Source organism: Rhinichthys klamathensis, unplaced genomic scaffold, assembly GCF_029890125.1.
Source record: "Rhinichthys klamathensis goyatoka isolate OS25496 unplaced genomic scaffold, OSU_Roscu_1.1 h1tg000194l_1, whole genome shotgun sequence".
Classification (NCBI taxonomy): Eukaryota; Metazoa; Chordata; class Actinopteri; order Cypriniformes; family Leuciscidae; genus Rhinichthys; species Rhinichthys klamathensis.
The window spans coordinates 127,251-146,550 of NW_026606720.1; the positions used below are offsets into that span (position 1 = coordinate 127,251).

General features: G+C 42.5%; 1 protein-coding gene across 3 annotated transcripts in view; it reads left to right on the forward strand.

Annotated features, from left to right (window-relative positions):
* Positions 1 to 18,536, forward strand: part of LOC130095944 (protein Atg16l2-like) — a 50,781-nt gene extending 32,245 nt beyond the window's left edge. For 2 of the 3 annotated variants that reach the window (XM_056262552.1, XM_056262553.1), the window contains 2 exons: positions 14,950 to 15,051; positions 17,391 to 18,536. In XM_056262552.1, the coding sequence (XP_056118527.1) occupies positions 14,950 to 15,051; positions 17,391 to 17,484 (196 nt within the window). In that variant the 3' untranslated portion in view covers positions 17,485 to 18,536. The remainder of the gene's footprint in view (positions 1 to 14,949; positions 15,052 to 17,390) is intronic. The other variant, XR_008808159.1, reaches the window with a different exon arrangement.
* The last annotated feature ends 764 nt before the right edge of the window (positions 18,537 to 19,300 follow it).

A 19,300-nucleotide genomic window follows, 5' to 3' on the forward strand; every position in this document is an offset into this window, starting at 1 on the left:
TCGGGTTGCGTTTCTGTAGTTCTAATGAGACATAAGAAAACTACAAATTTGACTTGCTTTACGACAAACGTTACAATAGTCATTATTTTGTTTTTCTTCGTTTTTGATGTCGCAATACATCATACTTTCATGAAATCATGCAACATACTCTACCTTGTTTGTGGACATCGTTCATTCCAAAGCCAGTGCTGGATAAACAGAGAGCGTGTGTGTGCGTGCGCGTGCGACAGTAGGCTGCGGTAGGGTAAATTATTTACGACAGCGGTAATGGACAATTCCGCTTCCAACCTGTAGGGCGACCGCAGAGGAAAAGTTACTTGGTGTTGCTTTAATTATAATATTACGGTTCAAACATTTGGGGTAATATTTTCCTCAATATCCTCAACCTATCACCCCTGGGCGGAGATGTGGAAACTGTGGGTTTGGCCCCTGAGGCAGATCAACATACTTGGATCTCTTAACTGAGGTTTTTGAGACCATCCTAAACTTTAGAGCTCCCTCCACAAGAAAACTTTACACCTGAAAGTGGAGATTATTCACTTTATGGTGCAGAGAACAACAGTTGGACCCAGTTAACTGCCCAGTGGCTTCAGTGCTGGAGTTCCTCCATGATTGTTTTTCTGACGGACCCGGTGTTTCCCTTTCCACGCTTACGGACTACATGAAGGCCATAGCTGCCTTCCATGCATCATCAGGCGATGGGACTTTGGGGAGACACCACTTCACTCGTTTCCTTCGTGGCACTTTGAGGTTGAGTTCTGACCTGGGATCTGGCCGTGGTTCTAGAAGGGTTATCTCTGGCAAGCTTCGAGCCCTTGGACTTGGAAGTTTACCCTTAACCCTCTGGGGACCAGAGTGTTTTTGGGGCCCTTGGGATGTTTTGACATGCACTGACATTTGTGCTTTTTTCAGTTATTTATAAACATGTTAATGGCAAAGGTGTAAATTCACTCTATATAGCACAAACTTGGCTACCATGAGATCTGAGCAACATGTATGTACATGTTTGTATTTTTAATAGAATAATGTTTATGCGTGGTTATTGAAAAAAATAAAAATGAAAGTTGCTGAAATAAGACCACAAAACACATATTGATTATTTCTTCACAAGACTTTTGAAAATTGTATCACATAGCCTAGAATATTTGCTCCAAAACTATGTGAGAATCATCCTGACTACTCATTCAGATAAGTCAATAAAGTCTTTTACATTTTTAATGACGTGTTTTGTTTGAGTAAGCTTTATGCAGGAGGCTTGATCTCTCATTAATATGTATGGCATTCCACACCTGAGAAAGACAAAGACCCTCCCATAATGGCCCTATTAGGTGCTATCAGGCCATATCATTACAGGAGCCTTGCACAAAGAATGAGGAGATTTAAAAAAGAATGGCTTTTAGATTGTTTGGATATTATAAGGAAAATACAGGGTGCATACGTCTGGACACTTCTATCACACACCCTTCACCATATAGACATGGTTTTATTTCAGTTCAAAGTTAGAGTTGGAAACATCTTGAAAAGAAAATTGTCTTTCTCCATAAATGTCTTAGTTTGATCATACATATTTCAAAGTTGAGGATTCATTATTTTGATATAGCTTGAACAAACACTATAACATCTTAGTTGATTAGTTTATTGACAAAACATACTATATATTTAACATATGAGCAGAAACTCCTAAAAAAGCTTATTTGATGTCTATTTTAGAGTAAAAACTTTATCCAAAACGAGTCAACGAAATGTTGTCTGTTATTTAGTCTGTAACAGTGCGTATCTGTGCGTTCATTCATTCATTCACACACACACACACAAACTGTGTGACACAAACATGATTCACATTTAACAGTATGCTATTTTTCCGTTTACAGACACTACGTTATTCTATATCGCGATTAGAACAAAGCACTTGCAAAAAACACTTACTTCTCAGCTGAATCTGTTCATCCTCGAAGTGAAAATAACCCAGTGGTAAATGTCCCAGGATTGTTCCACATATAGCCGCGCAAGACGACAGTAGATTAATCTGACTAAAAAATAATGTGTGTTTTCAGAGTTCATGGGCGTTAACGCGTCTCAATGTGTTGCTTCACATATTTGCGTTTGAATAGCGCGTGCTCTCCGTAGGCGTGTCACATTACCACAGATAATCAGCTGAGAGAACGATAATGAGATGGGCTGACACGTCTCTCTTTTTATATAGATGACATAAACGGAGAATAATAATTTTAGTTTTGAATCGGATCATTTAAAAGTACAAACTCAAATGATTTAAAAGATATATTGCTTATGGCTGGGTGAATAGTATTAGCTGAGTTGTGTTGAAGATTAGAGACGTGCTCCAGAAAAAAAGTTCACGGTGACCGAGAGGCAGAACGCACACCCTGTTTATTTTCTTTATTTTACAAAAGCACAATATTTTATTTCGATTGTATGTGGGCACATAAAAAAGTAGACATTTAACAGATTATTTTCTCATATTTCTTAACTCTATATGAACAGAAATGATGGTAGTACTTTAAGTCTATTTTTCTGCTATGTGAAAAAAAACGAGCAAAACGCGCCGGCGCGTTTCTGGTCCCCAGAGGGTTAAGAGGGTAGGATACTTGCAGGTCCTTTCAGTTGCCTGCTCCTGCCTAGAATTTTCTCCGGGTAGGGTCACAGCGATTTTGCACCCTAGACCAGGCTATGTGCCTAAGGTTCCAACAAACATAACACGTTCAACCACCTTGCAGGCCTTTCATCCTCCTCCTATCATGTCGATGGACCAAGAAAAGCTTAATTTGCTGTGCCCAGTTAAGGCCCTTGAGACTTACATTTACAGACTGCTCAGTAGCGTAAATCGGACCAGCTGCTGATATGTTTCCGTTCACCCAGGCAGGGTTCCCCAGCCTCTAAGCAAACAATCAGTTAATGGATTGTTGAGGCTATCTCTACAGTTTATGAGGTGTGTGACCTGGCTTCGCCTCTGGTTGTGTGAGTCCACTCTACCAGGAGTATGGTGGCTTTGCAAGTTTTATTCTCAGGAGTTTCCCTCCAAGAAGTGTGTGATGTTGCAGGCTGGTCTTCCTTCCACACATTTATCAGGTTTTGTAGCCTGGACCTGAACTTCACATCAAGTTGTGCCCAGAGAGTTTCACATTAGGATAGGCATTTTTAAGTATGGCACAATGTTTTTTTTGTTCCCCATAGCATTGTCATCAGACTCAGCATGGAGTTCCCTCCAAAGAGGATGCCTCAGGCATTACTGCGTCACCCTGCCATTCTTCCTGCATGCCTGTGAGCGGTTTGCTTCAGCCAATCAGAAACTCAGTTCTCTTTCATTCACATCCACAAGTGTGTATGATCGTAAAGTCCTAAGGACTACCAAGAAAAACAAGTTTTGCCATGTGGATGAAACCACAAAAGAAGGACAGATCTTCACAGACTTCACAGACAATTCCATTACCCTTATCTTCTTCAAGGGGGTGCACAATGGGTGGAACCCCTTGCTTTTTAGCCAGAAATGAAATGCTTTGCCAGGATCTTTTGCACAGACTTCAGAACATTTACCTTCAAGGCTTCTTTCCTCTGTAAGCACTTTCGTCCTCAATTCAATGGTGTGCTCCCCACTATAGTGAAGCAAGAGCAGGTTCCATTATTGAGAAAGGAGTTACACTCTCTTTTAGCAAAAGATGCCATAGAACATGCTCCTCTTCCTTTAAGAAATATCTGTCTTAAGATAGCTGCCACCAATGTGATACCTTTGGGGCTGCTGTACATGAGAACGTTTCATTTCTGGCTAAAAAGCAAGGGGCTCTACCTATTGTGCAACCCCTTGAAGAAGATAAGGGCAACACACAGAGGCCTTCGCCAGTTCCCACAGGGGGCATATTGTCATCCCAAGACAGTGACTACTATGTCTCTCTTACAAGATGAGGTGCCATTCTGGATGGTCACCCAGCCCAAGGGGTTTGGGAAGACATCTCTTTTGGCACATAAATTGCCTTGAGATGAAGGCTGTATTTCTGGCTCTCAGGTACTCTCAGGTAACGGAAGCCTAAAAAGTGTCGGCCTTCGGGTTCCTCCTGCTCTGTTAAGGCTGGTATGCCATGGTGCAGACATGGCCTCTCCTTGGGAGATTCCAACCAGGACATTCTCTCCAGGCCATTATATTTTACTCCTAGCCCAAGATGTAGACCAGCCCCTTATCAACAAATTCATGGTATGCACCACCGTACAGAGCCAGGACTGCCCAGTTGGTTCAGTGCTGGAGTTCTTGCAGGAGCATCTCTCAGCAGGGTTATCCCCTTCTACATTTAAGGTGTACGTGGCTTCGAAGACAGTGGCTTTTTACTCGGGTAAAAGGACCCACTCCGTGGGAAAGGAGTGTGTGTCTCTTGGGACTTTATTTATTAATTGTTTGTGTTGTGTCAGGCTGGCCCTTTCCATAGACATTTATGATTTGTACCCAGGCTTGAATCGTCTGGTTTATTCGGTTCCTTAAGGCCAAAGGGTTTGTGTTTGTGCAAACTTCATGACCTTATGCATCAGGCATTTTCATTAGAACGGCTAATAAAATGACAAAACCACACAAAAACTTTAAAATTAAAATAAAAACAGAAAATATAAAACTAAAATGTATTTCAAAATATGAACAAAAACATAATTTGTTTTTTCAATATATTTATATAATTCAATATATTTTAGTTTATTTGTTTATTGCAAAATATTGAAACAAATATATAAGTTGTTTTAGAGTGTAGGGAGATTCAGTTACACTGTAGTGTTTTAGGAGTGGACCCCTGCAATGGAGCATTTTTATCCCGAATTCCATATCCATGGTAACAGTGACTTCTCTGATTGGTGGATATGTTTCCAGAATTATGGCTAGTGTAGTTCTTCAATTATGCAAAGGTGAAATCACACTGGCCTGCAGCTCCTCCAGAAGCTACAAATCAGTTTTTCTTGGGATTTTTTTTCACATCTGGAATCTAACTTTTATATTTCACATTCATATTCTTTATGCAAAATATGATTTCTTATTTTGCTCTGTAGATTTGGTTACATTGCCAAAATTGATTGTTGTTGTGTTCTTCTAGCCTAAAAAAACACACATTACTATTATTATAGTACACATAACTACAGATGTATTTTCTATTATCCTAGAGCTTTTGCAGCCTTTATCCTCATGCATAGTCTGACCCTGCACTTTTCTCAGCATTGTTAGAAAGTAAATGCAACACGCTCCATATGATGTAAGATGAGAACTGAGTCTTACAGATGAGTCTTTTTAGCACCTCCCTGCATAGACATATACACTGTTTCCATGGAGACAGCAAGGCCAGAATGCTCTGTGGCTTTTTTTTTCACAGCTAGATCTGGCATGAACATTTGAGCGAGAGCCACAAGCAGGAACCTAATGGTCGCTTTATCATTCATCAACACCAGGGCCGGAGTGGGACTCATTTTCAGCCCTGGAGTTTCATGCCTTAGACCGGCCCACTTTAGTTCCCGTCTGACTATATTAAAAAAATGTAATCAACATCTCAGCATATAAGTTGATGCATTTGATGCAAATGCAGTTGATGCATTTGTATGCATCAACATCTCAGCATATAAGTCTGCAATAGTGCAGTGTTCTGTACTGCCTTGTTATTCATTGTATTTTAAAAATATATAAATTTCTATTCAGTGCAATAGCCGTATACAAGGTTTTATAAATACAGAGGTCCGAAAAGTGATCTTGGGGGTTCGGGGGCATATGCCCACCCAGACAAGTGAAGTAATACAAACAGTGAAAAGTCCCAGTGCTGATACTGGGGAAATATAAACACATTCGAGGTATACACATATATATATGTATACAATAACAATGGCAATATATTATATAGGTGCTTGCGTTGTTAAATTGAGCTTATTTTTACACTGATGATCATCATTCATTGGCAAAGAACATATGTATGTCTGTGTTAAATAGGAATCTATTGTAATAAAGTTATTCTCAATCTGGGCACAGTATGCAATAGGCTATTCCTCTGCTCTCATTTCTCATCTCCATCTTCTCTCATTCTTCTTTTCTCAGTCTCTTTATCTTTAGGTTACCTGTAAATCTCCCCTTCCCGAAGCTGAGTTTTGATTGATACAGTCTTTACAAACTGATTATTTCTTTCGGTCGTTTAAAACTTATTTCGTAATTAAAACAGCTGTTTACGTAGTTTAGCCACTTGCATCTTATCTCGTGAAACGTCGCGTTGGTATTCGCGCGCGGCCGCGGCTAGCGCTTCTGTGTGTGAACATAAATCCCGCTTGCTTTGATCTCAAACATTTTGCCATTGCCGACGAGCGGTGTTTTAATACTGAAGCAGCTCAGATTATGAGGTCGGTTATCCTCGCGATATGCAAATCATTGCAGCACGAAATTAGAGTTAATATTAGGCAATTATTTCACAACGTTCATTATACACTCTGAAAAATATACACTCAGAAAGCTGTGACTGGAGCCTATGTAAAGCATTCAACCCAGTGCCATGACAATAAAACACCGGCCCTCCTGGCCAATAAAACAAACCGGCCCACCGGGAATTCTCCCGGTGCTCCCGATTAGCCAATCCGGGCCTGATCAACACCAACATTTTCCCTTGTGCCAGGCATATAACTCAACATCTTCCCCATTGGCCAAAACTTCTCTGTTAGGCTGCCCACTGCCGCATTAATTACAAAAATTACAGTTGTAACCTTAAGGCACTATTTCTAGCTATTCTGGACCTTAAAAATTACTTTTGTTGATTTATCCTGATTTGGTCAGGTTAAATCAGACATAATATTTTCGTCTTAAAACAAATTAATTTAAATATGAAATATGCTACAGCTTTCACTTCACTCGCCAGGAAGGACTTTCATTCATGGATTATTCCATTCACATTTGCACACTAGCCCAATGAGTGAACTTAGATGACGGAACCCTGAAGTCTCTATTTTGGATTGGGGCTAACTATTACCGCTCTAGAGAACATGGAGGGAGGTCATCATATGCTGTGTGGAGAATCTCTCAAGGCATGGAGATGATATCAGAGCCATCCACAGACGGGGTTTTTCCACTTGCCGCGATGGAGGAGCCTGTGAGCATGACTGCGCCAACAATTGCCCTGGAGTTGAAGCACCACAGTGAGTCTGATCAGGTGTGTAAATGGACTGGTAAATGGACTGCATTTATATAGCGCTTTCACACTTTTACATTTGCCTCACATTCACCCATTCACACACTCATTCATACACCGACGGGCGACGGCAGCCATGCAAGGCACCATCCAGCTCGTCGGGAGCAGCCGGGGTTAGGTGTCTTGCTCATGGACACCTCGACACTTGGTCAGGTGGAACCGAGGATTGAACCACCAACCTTTCGGTTTGTAGACAACCCACATGAACCACTGAGCCACTGCCGCCCCTCAGTGTGTGTGACTCAGCAATATCGTCTACCGCTGTTAGACTCCTATTTTAGTTTTAGTGGAGATCGAGGGAATGGATTAGAACCCCGCCCAAACTCTCGCCAATGTGAGTGAGTTTCTGTTGGACTCTATGGACAGTTGCTTTGAATTTGGAGAGGATAATTTTTAAATATGACTGGGGTTTGAGACTTCTTCACTGCCATAACTCTAAAGCAAAGTTTGCACATTGCTTTTGTGATATCCACTGGCTTGCCTTAATGGTTTTAAAATGAAAATATTTCCAATAGTGTGCAAAAAATTTCTTTACCAACAATTGCTCACAAAATGATGGACAGTGATTTAGATTTTGCACACGTCATTTCCATTTCCACATGCACACGTCATTTCCACATCTTGGATTTGCGCTACGCCACTGGATCCCACCCAGCCTCCCTCTCACGTCTTCTCTTCAGACGGTAGCCTTTCCTTCCCAGTCTCCGCTGTCCCCTGTGCATCCTCTCAGTAGCATGGATCTACCTCGGATCTTCCGTGAGCTAGCTACTCCTGGGCATGTGGATCCCCTGGCTCCACCTTGGCTCGTCACCCTGACTCCTCCACCTTGGCTCCTCCTTACCTCTCCTCTACCAGAGACACAGCTCCTCTTACAGCTCCACAGGGCTCTCTCGGACCACCAGCTCCACCTCGGTCAGACATAACCCATCCTGCGCCACGGTCTGCTGCGCTCTGGTTCTCCACCCCTTTGGCTCTGTCAGGCTCCACCCTCCCTCTGGCTCTGCCTCAGCCCTCCCGGACCTCGGTTATACCTCTGGGTTTCATCGCTGCAGCTCCATCGTGGCCTCTGAAGCCTTCAGAGTAACCCAGTTCCATCGGCTCTCTATCTGCGCCTGGAGCTCCACCACCATTGACTCTGTCACCATCAATCAGCGCCATGGCTCCTTCCTTTTTTGACGCCGCCATGGGTTTCCATCCTGGCTGGACTCTGGGATTCCGCACAGGCTTCTCTCTGGCTCCTCCCACCTTCTAACACCACCCTGGTTTCATCAGTTGACACCTTTCCTGGGTCCCCGTCCTTCACCAGAGCCTCCTCCTTCCTCTGTTGGCACAAGGTCGCACCTTTTCGGGAGGGGGCGTACTGTCACGGTTCTGTTATGTTTGGACTTTTTTTTGCCGTTTTCCCCCCTGAGTTTTTCACCATGGTTACTGATTAGATTTCATTATTCTGTTCAGCTGTTCCTTATTAATTACCTTGGTTCATCTGTGTATATACTGTAAGTTCCTGTGTTTTCAGTGCTTATTTGTCCGGTCTCGTCTATGTTATGGTTGTATTTGCTTACCCGCCTCTGTTTGAATCCAAGACTGTCTTGGATCTTTATCTTCTTCATTGGGCCTGTTGCTACAGCCAGTTTGTGACACATACACAAATGGTTTGGGGTCTGTGTGATTTTTTTAAAATGTTTTTGAAAGTCTCTTACATTTACCAAGGATGCATTTATTTGATCAAAATACAGCAAAAATAGTAATATTGTGAAATATTATTATAATTTAAAGTAACTGTTTTCTATTTTATATATTTAAAAATGTAATTTATTCCTGTGATGGCAATTTTCAGAAGCCAATACTTAAGTGTGCTACCTGACGGATATCACTGAAATATGTGTCTTAAGAAATCACACCTGTCTCTGTGACAGACCTAGGCTGTTTTTCAATATGCGTTCTTAAGCGATCTTGTATCCTTGTGTTCTTGTACTATGTCATCATTAACCGTCGAAGTTCAATTCCAATACTCAAGAACGCAAGTACAGACGACGCATGAATGTACCCAGATGTGTTCTTGAGGTCGAGGATGCATCGAATGCAGACTTGAGATAATCGAACCGTTAGTAATCGAACCGTTAGAAATCGAACCGTTAGAAATCCCTGAAGACACTGCAGGCGGTCGACGTACAGAAGTCTGTAAGCTTTAAACTTCTCGTTCTCACTTCCCACTGCAAGCTCACAAATACGTGACAGCTTGTGAAAGTAAACATATGTCCATTTTTTTGCTTAATTTTGATAAAGTGATAGCCTAAAGAAAGCCTGCAGTATTTTTATTGGCATATTAAAAATAATATTAACATAGACAAAGCATAGGCATTTTCACAACTGAACGCCTTAAAATAAAAAGATATACCTTAAAATTAAAAGATATAAAAGTATATGAAAATATTGTCTAAAGAAAGAAATTTTTTAATAGGTGGTGAGATTTTTTTGTGATGTTACGTTGTATTAATTGTCCATTAGCCGCTACTTATAATATGCTAGGACGGTCAGCTGAGCAACAAGATCACAGCACATCTCAATTCTTACAAGGATGCGTGACCTCGCGTCCTTCCGAATTCGTTCTTTTAAGATCGCCTGGCAAGACCGGTCTCCACGAGAACGCAAGTCCGTTCTTTGCGTTCTTGGATTTGAGAAACAGCCCTAGACGCTGTAATCAGCCGATCATAAAACTAGCCAATCAGAAATGCTCTTTGCGTCAGGATTCCACCAGCTTCACTCACTCCTCCCACTCATTCACTCACTCCTCCCACTCGTTCACTGTCTCCTGAGTTCTAATCACCATCACCTGCACCTCATCAGTTCACCTCCCTTTATATTCGACACCCCTTCACATACTCATTGTCTGGTCTCGTCTCTACATGACACAGACTCACCCATGCTATCAACCTGCTACTTACCTACTACTTACCTGATATCCATTGGACCATCTTCATCACCCTTGCCATCGTATGCCTTCTTCAGTCTTCAGCCATCCGTCTTCAACCCTTCCATGTGACTCTCCATCTGCATCTGTAACAGACTCTAATTAACCTGCAGCAGCTAAGTTCCCATCTGATTATCAACTGTTTGAATACTCACCATATCTCCGTCTGCTTCTGCAATCCTGTAATAAACACTATTTCACTTACCACCTGCCTGACTCCCATTCCATCCGTGACAGAAAACCAGACCAAAAATGCAGAATCCAGCGTAGCCTGTGGGGAATCCACCATGCGATCCATTCGCGGAACTCGTTCAGGCTGTTAGCCAATCTCTAACTCCTTCTCCACCAGCTAATCCACCCACCGGTCCTGAAGATATTCTTCACTCTGCACGCCAGCATTCACTTCCGCAAACACCCGCTGCTTCGTTAACTGCCTCTGCGAGTCCCATAGCCCAGCCAGCGACATTCACTGGAGAGGCGGAGGATTGCAGCGGTTTTCTGCTTCAGGTCATTCCAGCTAGTTGACTCCACTCATCTCTCTTCCACGGAGCGGCAGCGTCGCATTCAACACCATCTCTGCCTGTACTGTGGGGGTGAGAAACATCTCATCAACACCTGTCCTGTTCGACCTCAACGCCCGACGGTAAGCACCATTCAAATTCCTCCCAAGATTGCAACCTTGAACCGTACTACTGTCCATTTGTTAACCTCTCGTGTATGTGTCTCAGCACAAGCCCTCCTCGACTCTGGTTCAGCGGGGAACTTCATTTCCATGCAACTCTTACAAAAACTGAACGTCCGTAAACACCGAAGTCATCAAGATCTCAGAGTTCAAACCATCCAGGGTAAGCCGCTGGGTCGAGGTCGAAGTCGCCATTTCACCCCCACACTGATGCTCTGCATTGGCTGCTTATACTCGGAGGAGATCTCCTTTATGGTGCTGGAGGAGTCCATTGCTGAGCTCATCCTGGGACGCTCTTGGATGGTCCAACACCAACCCACCATCGACTGGAAATCCGGGGAGGTCCTTCGTTGGGGTGAAGACTGTTTCCATTCCTGTCTAGCTTCGGTTAAGAAGATCTAGAAAATCCTCTCCTTTGCTTCTCTATCTTCAGAGGAAAAGCCAGAGTTTCCCGTTTGTTCCACTTCCATTGAGAGTCCTGAGGTCCAACACCAGGTGGAGATTCCAGCTGAGTACAGGGTGTTCCAGGATCTGTTCAGCAAGCAGTTGGCGACCAAACTAACACCTCATCGGCCATGGGACTGCACCATCGACCTGCTACCTGGAGCTACTCTATCTAAAGGCCGTGTTTACCCTCTGTCCATCCCAGAGCAGAAGGCCATGGAGGAGTATGTGGAGGAAGCCCTTAAACAAGAGTACATTCGTCCATCTACATCCCCTGCCGCTTCCAGCTTCTTTTTCGTGGCTAAGAAGGACGGAGGCTTGAGGCCGTGCATTGATCATCTCAACTCTCAAACTGTGAAGTTTAGTTATTCCCTTCCTCTGGTCCCAGCAGCACTGGAGCAGCTGTGTGGAGCCCGCATCTTTTCTAAACTAGATCTACGCAGTGCGTATAACTTGATCCGAATTCGTCGGGGTGATGAATGGAAGACGGCATTCATCACGCCCTCCGGCCATTATGAGTACCGAGTCATGCCCTTCGGACTGTCCAATGCTCCAGCAGTCTTCCAAGGGTAAATGAATGAGGTCTTCCGGGAATATCTCAACAGATTTGTGGTTGTCTACATTGACGATATTCTCATCTACTCCTCTCTCTGAGCATCAACGCCACGTCTCTCTCTTGTCCTGGAGAAGCTGAGAGCTCATAAACTGTACCTAAAACTGGAGAAATGTGAATTTCACACCACCACCGTTCAATTTCTGGGCTACATCATTGACCAACATGGAGTTCAGATGGACCAGAGGAAGGTGGAAACTATCCGGAACTGGCCCCAGCCCTCTACTGTGAAGGATTTTCAGTGATTCCTCGGTTTTGCCAATTTCTATAGAAGATTCATCAATAACTACAGTCACATCAGTTCTACTCTGACCTCATCTCTAAAGGGCCGGCCCAAGTCTCTGTCCTTATCTCCTGAAGCCATCTTAGCCTTTCAGCAACTCAAAGAAGCTTTCCTGACCGCTCCAATCTTGGTTCATCCTAACCCTGAGATTCCCTTTGTCGTTGAGGTGGACGCATCTCAACAGGAGTTGGAGCGGTTCTCTCCTAGCGGCAGGGTGATCCTCCCAAACTCCATCCATGCGCCTTCTACTCAAAGAAGCTATCCCCGGCGGAGCGGAACTATGATATCGGGAATCAGGAACTGCTCGCCATCAAGCTGGCTTTAGAGGAGTGGAGGCATTGGCTGGAGGGAGCTAACCACCAGTTCAAGGTAATGACCGATCATCGCAACCTGGAATACCTCAGAGAAGCGAAAAGGCTAAATCCTTGTCAGGCTCGATGGGCTCTCTTCTTTACCCGCTTTGATTTCATAGTGTCATACCGACCTGGAAGTAAGAATTGCAAAGCGGATGCTCTCTCCCGTCCTCATCATTCTTCCTGCGAAGATTCTCTACCCGAACCTATTCTCCCTCCAGCCGTGTTCGTCAGCCCGATCGTCTGGGACATCGACGAGCAGATTTCCCAAGCGAACCGTCTTCATCCCGCTCCGCTGGGAGGTCCAGAGGGGTGCGTCTTTGTACCTCTTCACCTTCGCGCCGCCCTTCTGGACTCCACTCATACCGCTCTGGGCTCTGGACATCCAGGTAGCAGGCGTACCCTCTCGCTCCTCAGTAACCGGTACTGGTGGCCGTCCATCTCACAGGATGTTTCCCGGTACGTCAGAGGATGCTCAGTCTGTGCCGTTACCAACACCCCCAGAAGACTCCCGGAGGGCAAGCTTGTGCCACTTCCTATACCACAACGACCATGGTCCCACATTGGAACTGATTTCATGACAGATCTTCCCAGATCCAACAACCACACCTGAATCTTCGTCGTTGTGGATCGCTTTTCGAAGGCCTGCAAGTTAATCCCATTGCCTGGACTTCCTACTGCTTTTGAGGCCGCTGAAGCCCTCTTCAATCATGTGTTTCGAAACTTCGGCATCCCTGAAGACATTGTGTCGGACAGAGGTCCACAGTTCATTTCAAGGGTTTGGCAAGCGTTCTTCAGACTCCTCGGGATTACTGTCACCCTGTCTTCTGGATACCACCCTCAGACAAATGGCCAGACTGAGCGGAAGATCCAGGAGATCGGACGCTACCCAAGATCCTATTGCCACCAGTACCAGGACAGCTGGAGCCGGTTCCTCCCCTGGGCTGAATACGCCCAGAATTCCCTTTGGCAGTCCACCACTGGGCTCACTCCCTTTCAGTGTGTCCTGGGTTATCAACCTCCACTCTTCCCTTGGTCGGGTGAGCCCTCAGAGGTTCCAGCTGTCGACTACTGGTTCCATCAGAGCGAGAGGGTATGGGACTCGGCTCACGTGCAACTCCAGCAGGCAGTGCAGAGGCACAAGGACCAAGCGGATCGTCGTCGTTCGGAACCTCCTCAGTATCAGCCAGGACAAAAGGTGTGGCTTTCAACCCGGGACATTCGCCTCCGCCTGCCTTGCCGTAAGCTGAGTCCTCGATACATTGGTCCTTTCACAGTGCAGAGGCAGCTGAACGAAGTCACCTACAGGCTAAATCTTCCTCCTCATTCACTCCTCCCACTCGTTCACTCACTCCTCCCACTCGTTCACTGTCTCCTAAGTTCTAATCACCATCACCTGCACCACATCAGTTCACCTCCCTTTATATTCGACACCCCTTCACACCCTCATTGTCTGGTCTCGTCTCTACATGACACACAGACTCACCCATGCTATCAACCTGCTACTTACCTAATATCCATTGGACCATCTTCATCACCCTTGCCATCGTATGCCTTCTTCAGTCTTCAGCCTTCAGCCATCCGTCTTCAACCCTTCCATGTGACTCTCCATCTCCATCTGTAACAGAGACTCTAATTAACCTGCAGCAGCTAAGTTCCCATCTGATTATCAACTGTTTGAATACTCACCATATCTCCGTCTGCTTCTGCAATCCTGTAATAAACACTATTTCACTTACCACCGGTCTGACTCCTGTTCCATCCGTGACACTTTGCTTGTTAGTCTTTTTGTGCTTTTGGAAATGTCTTCGGAGGGCGGGCTATGGAGAGACTTAATGGAGTCTAGCAGAAGTTAGAAAAGCTGAAATCGCTTACAGTACCTTTTGAAGTCAGTGTTGTGGAATAGAGCAAAAAAAAAATCAAAAAATTGTGTCCAGATGATTATTGGCTACAGTTTATGGCTCTTCCATAGGCAGCTAAGACAGCATCCTGTCTGAAATGGAGCCTCAACTGATTGGAAACACTCAACATTGGACTCTATTCTCATAGACTCCGTCCCCCATCTTCTTATCTTTTTTTCATTGCGATCACACATTCAATGCCATGTTCAATGCCATGTCTAATTTGTCCAAAACTACGTTGTCCAAAACTACTATCTTTGAAGGCAGCATAATTTTAGCATAAAATAAAAAAGCTACTATGCCTTAAAGTGCATTCTTGGAAGGTCTTTCACTTGGTTTAGGAAAAGACTTAGGATATGTCTTGTATAGGTTCCTGACATTTCAGTGAATTTGATCAGATCACTTGCCTGAGGGATTTATACGGCAAGAGAATATAAGTTCCAGAGTAATGTGTATCAGTCTGTAGTCATCAGTCACAATTGTGGGTTTTCTCTCTATTTCAGTCCGGATGGCAATTACCTGGCAGCTGGCTCTGCGGACGGTGCCATGTACATATGGAATGTGAACACAGGAAACCTAGAAAAACGGCTTCCAGACATGCACAGGTAACTCAGAGATGGGCCACCATGGTCAACTAATCAACAATACTTCTTTTTGTAAAAGTATGTTCTGTATGTAAGTTCTGTCATTACCAACATAGTTCAATGAGTCAGAAACCAAAGTTTCTCCAAAACTTTAGTTCCAACGAACATTCACAAACAGCATCGTAAACTTGGAACTACAGCTCTCAACCTGTGGTTAGAAGCATAGTTTCTTGTTAGTATGACATCTAGACTTAGATCATGCTCTTTAGTAAAATAAGCAAACTAACATGGTGTACAATCTACGTATATATGTCATTCTATATACTGTATATATATTATAAATGGATACATATATATATATATATATATATAGATAGTAAATTCGATCTTAAAGCAATTAATTAGCAGAATTGATGTAATTAAGGACTGTTGTATACTGTTGAACCAATGTGGTTCGAATGCCAGTTGCTCAACTAAGTTATTACGTTTTTTCAAATGATGCATAGTAGTTAAGGTGCGGTCACATTTACCCGTTGCTCTGCAAAATTTCGCAGGCAAATTACAGTCATTTCAATAGGTATCTACGCATTTAGGGTGAAAAAGTTGCCCATGCAGATTTTTCTCATGTTCAAGTTGGTCATGTGAATTTGCTGTTCTGACCAGTAGTTAGCTTCTTGGTTTGAAAGTGACTTCAGTGTGAGTTATGCTTTATACATTGCTACACTGTTGACAATAGACAGTGGAGTCACTCTCAAATAAGCCATCATTATGTCAAAATTTGTCATTATGACTAGATGAACTCTAAAGTGTGACAGGTTTTAAATAATATTATATCAATAATATTTAAATATTTTCAGCAAATATTAACTTTTGGCAGCGACTATTTGTACTAAATGAAAATAGCATATTTTCTTAGCGATAGATGCTATTTACACCAAGTAAAAATAGCAACAGCTGCTATTTACACTGTTTAAATAGCAACAGAAAATGCAACCTTTAATGACTTCTACAATCTCAAAATTATTCAACCCCCTGAATAGAATCCCTCATAACAGCACAAATCTGCAAAACAGGTGTTGTCTCAAGCACACCTGATACAACTAATTAAGGGCTTCAAGGAAGAAGAATGAAGCATATGCTGAAAAGAACACTCTGCCTACAGCTAAGCATCGTCGGGCTCGGTGATGCTCTGGAGCTGATTTACATCCTCTAGCACCGGAAACCTGCAGCGTGTGGAAGGCAAGATGGATTTATTGAAGTATCAGGAAATCCTAGGCGAAAACGTCATGCCGTCAGTGAGGAAGCTGAAGCTTAGGTGTCATTGGACCTTCCAACAGGACAATGATCCCAAGCATACTCTAAATTCCAGCAAGGCTTGGTTGCAGAAGAAGTCCTGTTAGTTTCTACAGTGGCCATCAGGTACTGACTTGAACCCCATAAAAAATCTCTGGTGGGATTTGAAGAAGGCGGTTGCAACACGCAAACCCAATAATATTACTGAACTGGAGGCCATTGCTCATGAGGAATGGGCTAAGATTAGTCAGAAACACTACCAGAAGCTGGTGTCTGGTTAGACATCTTGTTTGCAGCAGGTCATAAAAGCAAAGGCTGTTCTACTAAGTACTTAAGATGCTTGACATGAAGGGGTTGAATAATTTTGAGACTGCAGAAGTCATTCAAAGTTGCATTTTCAGACGAATTTAGGGAAACCACTTGAAACATTTGTTGTGTTGAGCTATTTCAATTACTTTTGTTTGATTTGTTCCTTGCAAACAGCTGAAAGTTTTAGATTTGCAACGGGGGTTGAATACTTTCGATTACAACTGTATTTACACTAAGAAAATAGCGATAGATTCTATTTACACTATGTGAAAATAGCAGTATTTTCTTTGCAATAAGTGTAAATAGTAGTTAGATGCCATTTATACTTATAAATAGTGGCAGATACTATTTGCACCTCAGTGTTGTTGTACATTAAACGATATGCAATAATAACATAGTTTAAATTATCATATTTATTAAAATTATTAAATGGATGCCGCCTTATTGGGACAATAAAGCCCACCCTACACCCCTAACCCTAACCGAATGTAAATAGCCTCTGCCAACAATGCAGGCTATTTGCACTTAGTGCACTCTGTTACTTAAAATTTATGTCTGTTTCTCACACATAGCTATGTCTTGGTATTTAGGATGACATTAGAATAATTGGAATCCATAATTTAGTTGTATGGACCACTTTTATGGTGCTTTTTGTGTCAATAATTCCACTTTTGCTGATTTTTGTTTGTGGGATGTGGTGAATTATCTCTTTAATTTTGCCTTTAAAATTGAATTCTAAGAATGAATTCTTTTTGCAGTGCTCCAATAAGCGCTGTAGCCTGGTCGTTGTCGGGCGAATACATGGTAAGCGTGGACAAGAGCCGTCGAGCTGTGCTCTGGAGTGATATCTGAGACCAGACATGGGCTCCCTTTTTCCATCTTATCAACTGAAATCACTCCTGGAAATGCACTCAGGGATGTCATCACAACACAACCTTGTTGGGAAAAGCTCACACTCTGCACTCCGTCAAGAGCAAGACCCTCAGTCCTGTGACAGTCGTTGTTGCTAAGAAGCCGTGTCATTCAAAAGCACAAACAGATGTGCTAATGTTACAGGGGTCTGGCGACTGTCGAGCGGAGCTGTCTGGGTTTTGTTTTGAGACCTTGTTACAAATGAATTACTGACGCAGGACGTGGCGAAGCATTTGTAGGCCTTCCTGTTGCTTGACTTCTTACTATAATTGCCAGCCACTTTAAAATTCTCTTGACATACACCAGATATTTCAGCCTCTGGGATTTGATATCAAAGGGAAACATGAACAAAATGGAACCAACCAGTTTTAAGAACATGACAGCACATTTCTGAATACGTGGAAACTCGACCCCAGCCTATTCGCATATCAGTCCTATTTTTAGAGACCAAAACACAGACATAATTTTCAATGCCTGGTTAAAGCCCATTGTATATTGTCGCACAATGACTTTGATTCTTGAATGCAATGCAAAAAGAGGTATAAATATTACTAATATATGTATAAATATTCGTTTTTTTTTATGAAATTAATATTTAAGGATGCATTAAACTGATCAAATGTGACAGTAAGGACATTTATAATATTACAAAAAAATTCAAAGCAATGCTGCTCTTTTAATCTTCTATTCGCCAAAGAATCATGAAAACATTGGATTGTGGTTTCCACAAAAATATTACCCGTTTTCAACAATGATAATAATTAGAAATGTTTCTTGTGCAGCAAATCATCATATTAGAATGATTTCTGAAGGTTCATGTGACACTGAAGACTGGAGTAATGATGCTGAAAATTCAGCTGTGCCATTACAGGAATAAATTACACTTAAAATATATTTAAAATAAAACAAATATTTTAAATTATAATAATATAGCAAATAATACTGTTTTTGATGTGTTTTTGATCAAATAAATGCAACCTTGGTGAGCAGAAGTGACTTTGTCTTAAAAATCTTACAGATACCACAATGAAACCACAATGAAACCACAATGAAAATCTGATTTATTATGATTTATTTGATCATCTTATTGATATAGATCACTAATGAAATCTACTAAATCAAATTTGTGACATTATCATTATGATAATGATTAATATCACGTGCAGAATAACATGATCTTCAGGTTTGCACAAAGTTCATACAGCTTGAGTGTTGCTGTCATTAAAGCAAAAGGAAGACACACACCGAATATCATATTTTGAGTTTTAATACTCAAATTGTTATGCTGCTAAAATTATTTGACAAATTTGAATTAGTATTAATTTAGAAAAATGCAAAATAGAAACATTTTCACTAGTGGTCTCAGACATTTAAACCCCAGCTTATGTTGTTAATCACTGCCTCAGGGAAGAGCTCAGTTATACTGGATTGACTGGTAATTTATTATAAAAAGGGACTGGTGTTTTAAAAATGAATGAGAGGAAGCCTTGCCCTCCGCCACACTCTTTAGTGCTGCCGTAGAGACCCAGTATGCTCACTGCTAAACTGCGCTCAGATTAACCTTTAAAAGGGCCTTCTGTCTCTGACTGATTTTGAAGAACCAAATTACAGCCATCAGAGATCACACAAGTCCAGCGTAATTCACAGAACGGCATGTCATTTAATCTGCTGCGTTCATTTGCAACTTAATTATAGGCTAGCTGAGGAAAGTCTAATGCCCATCTTACTCTTGTCAGCTGTTGGACCAGAGAGTTTA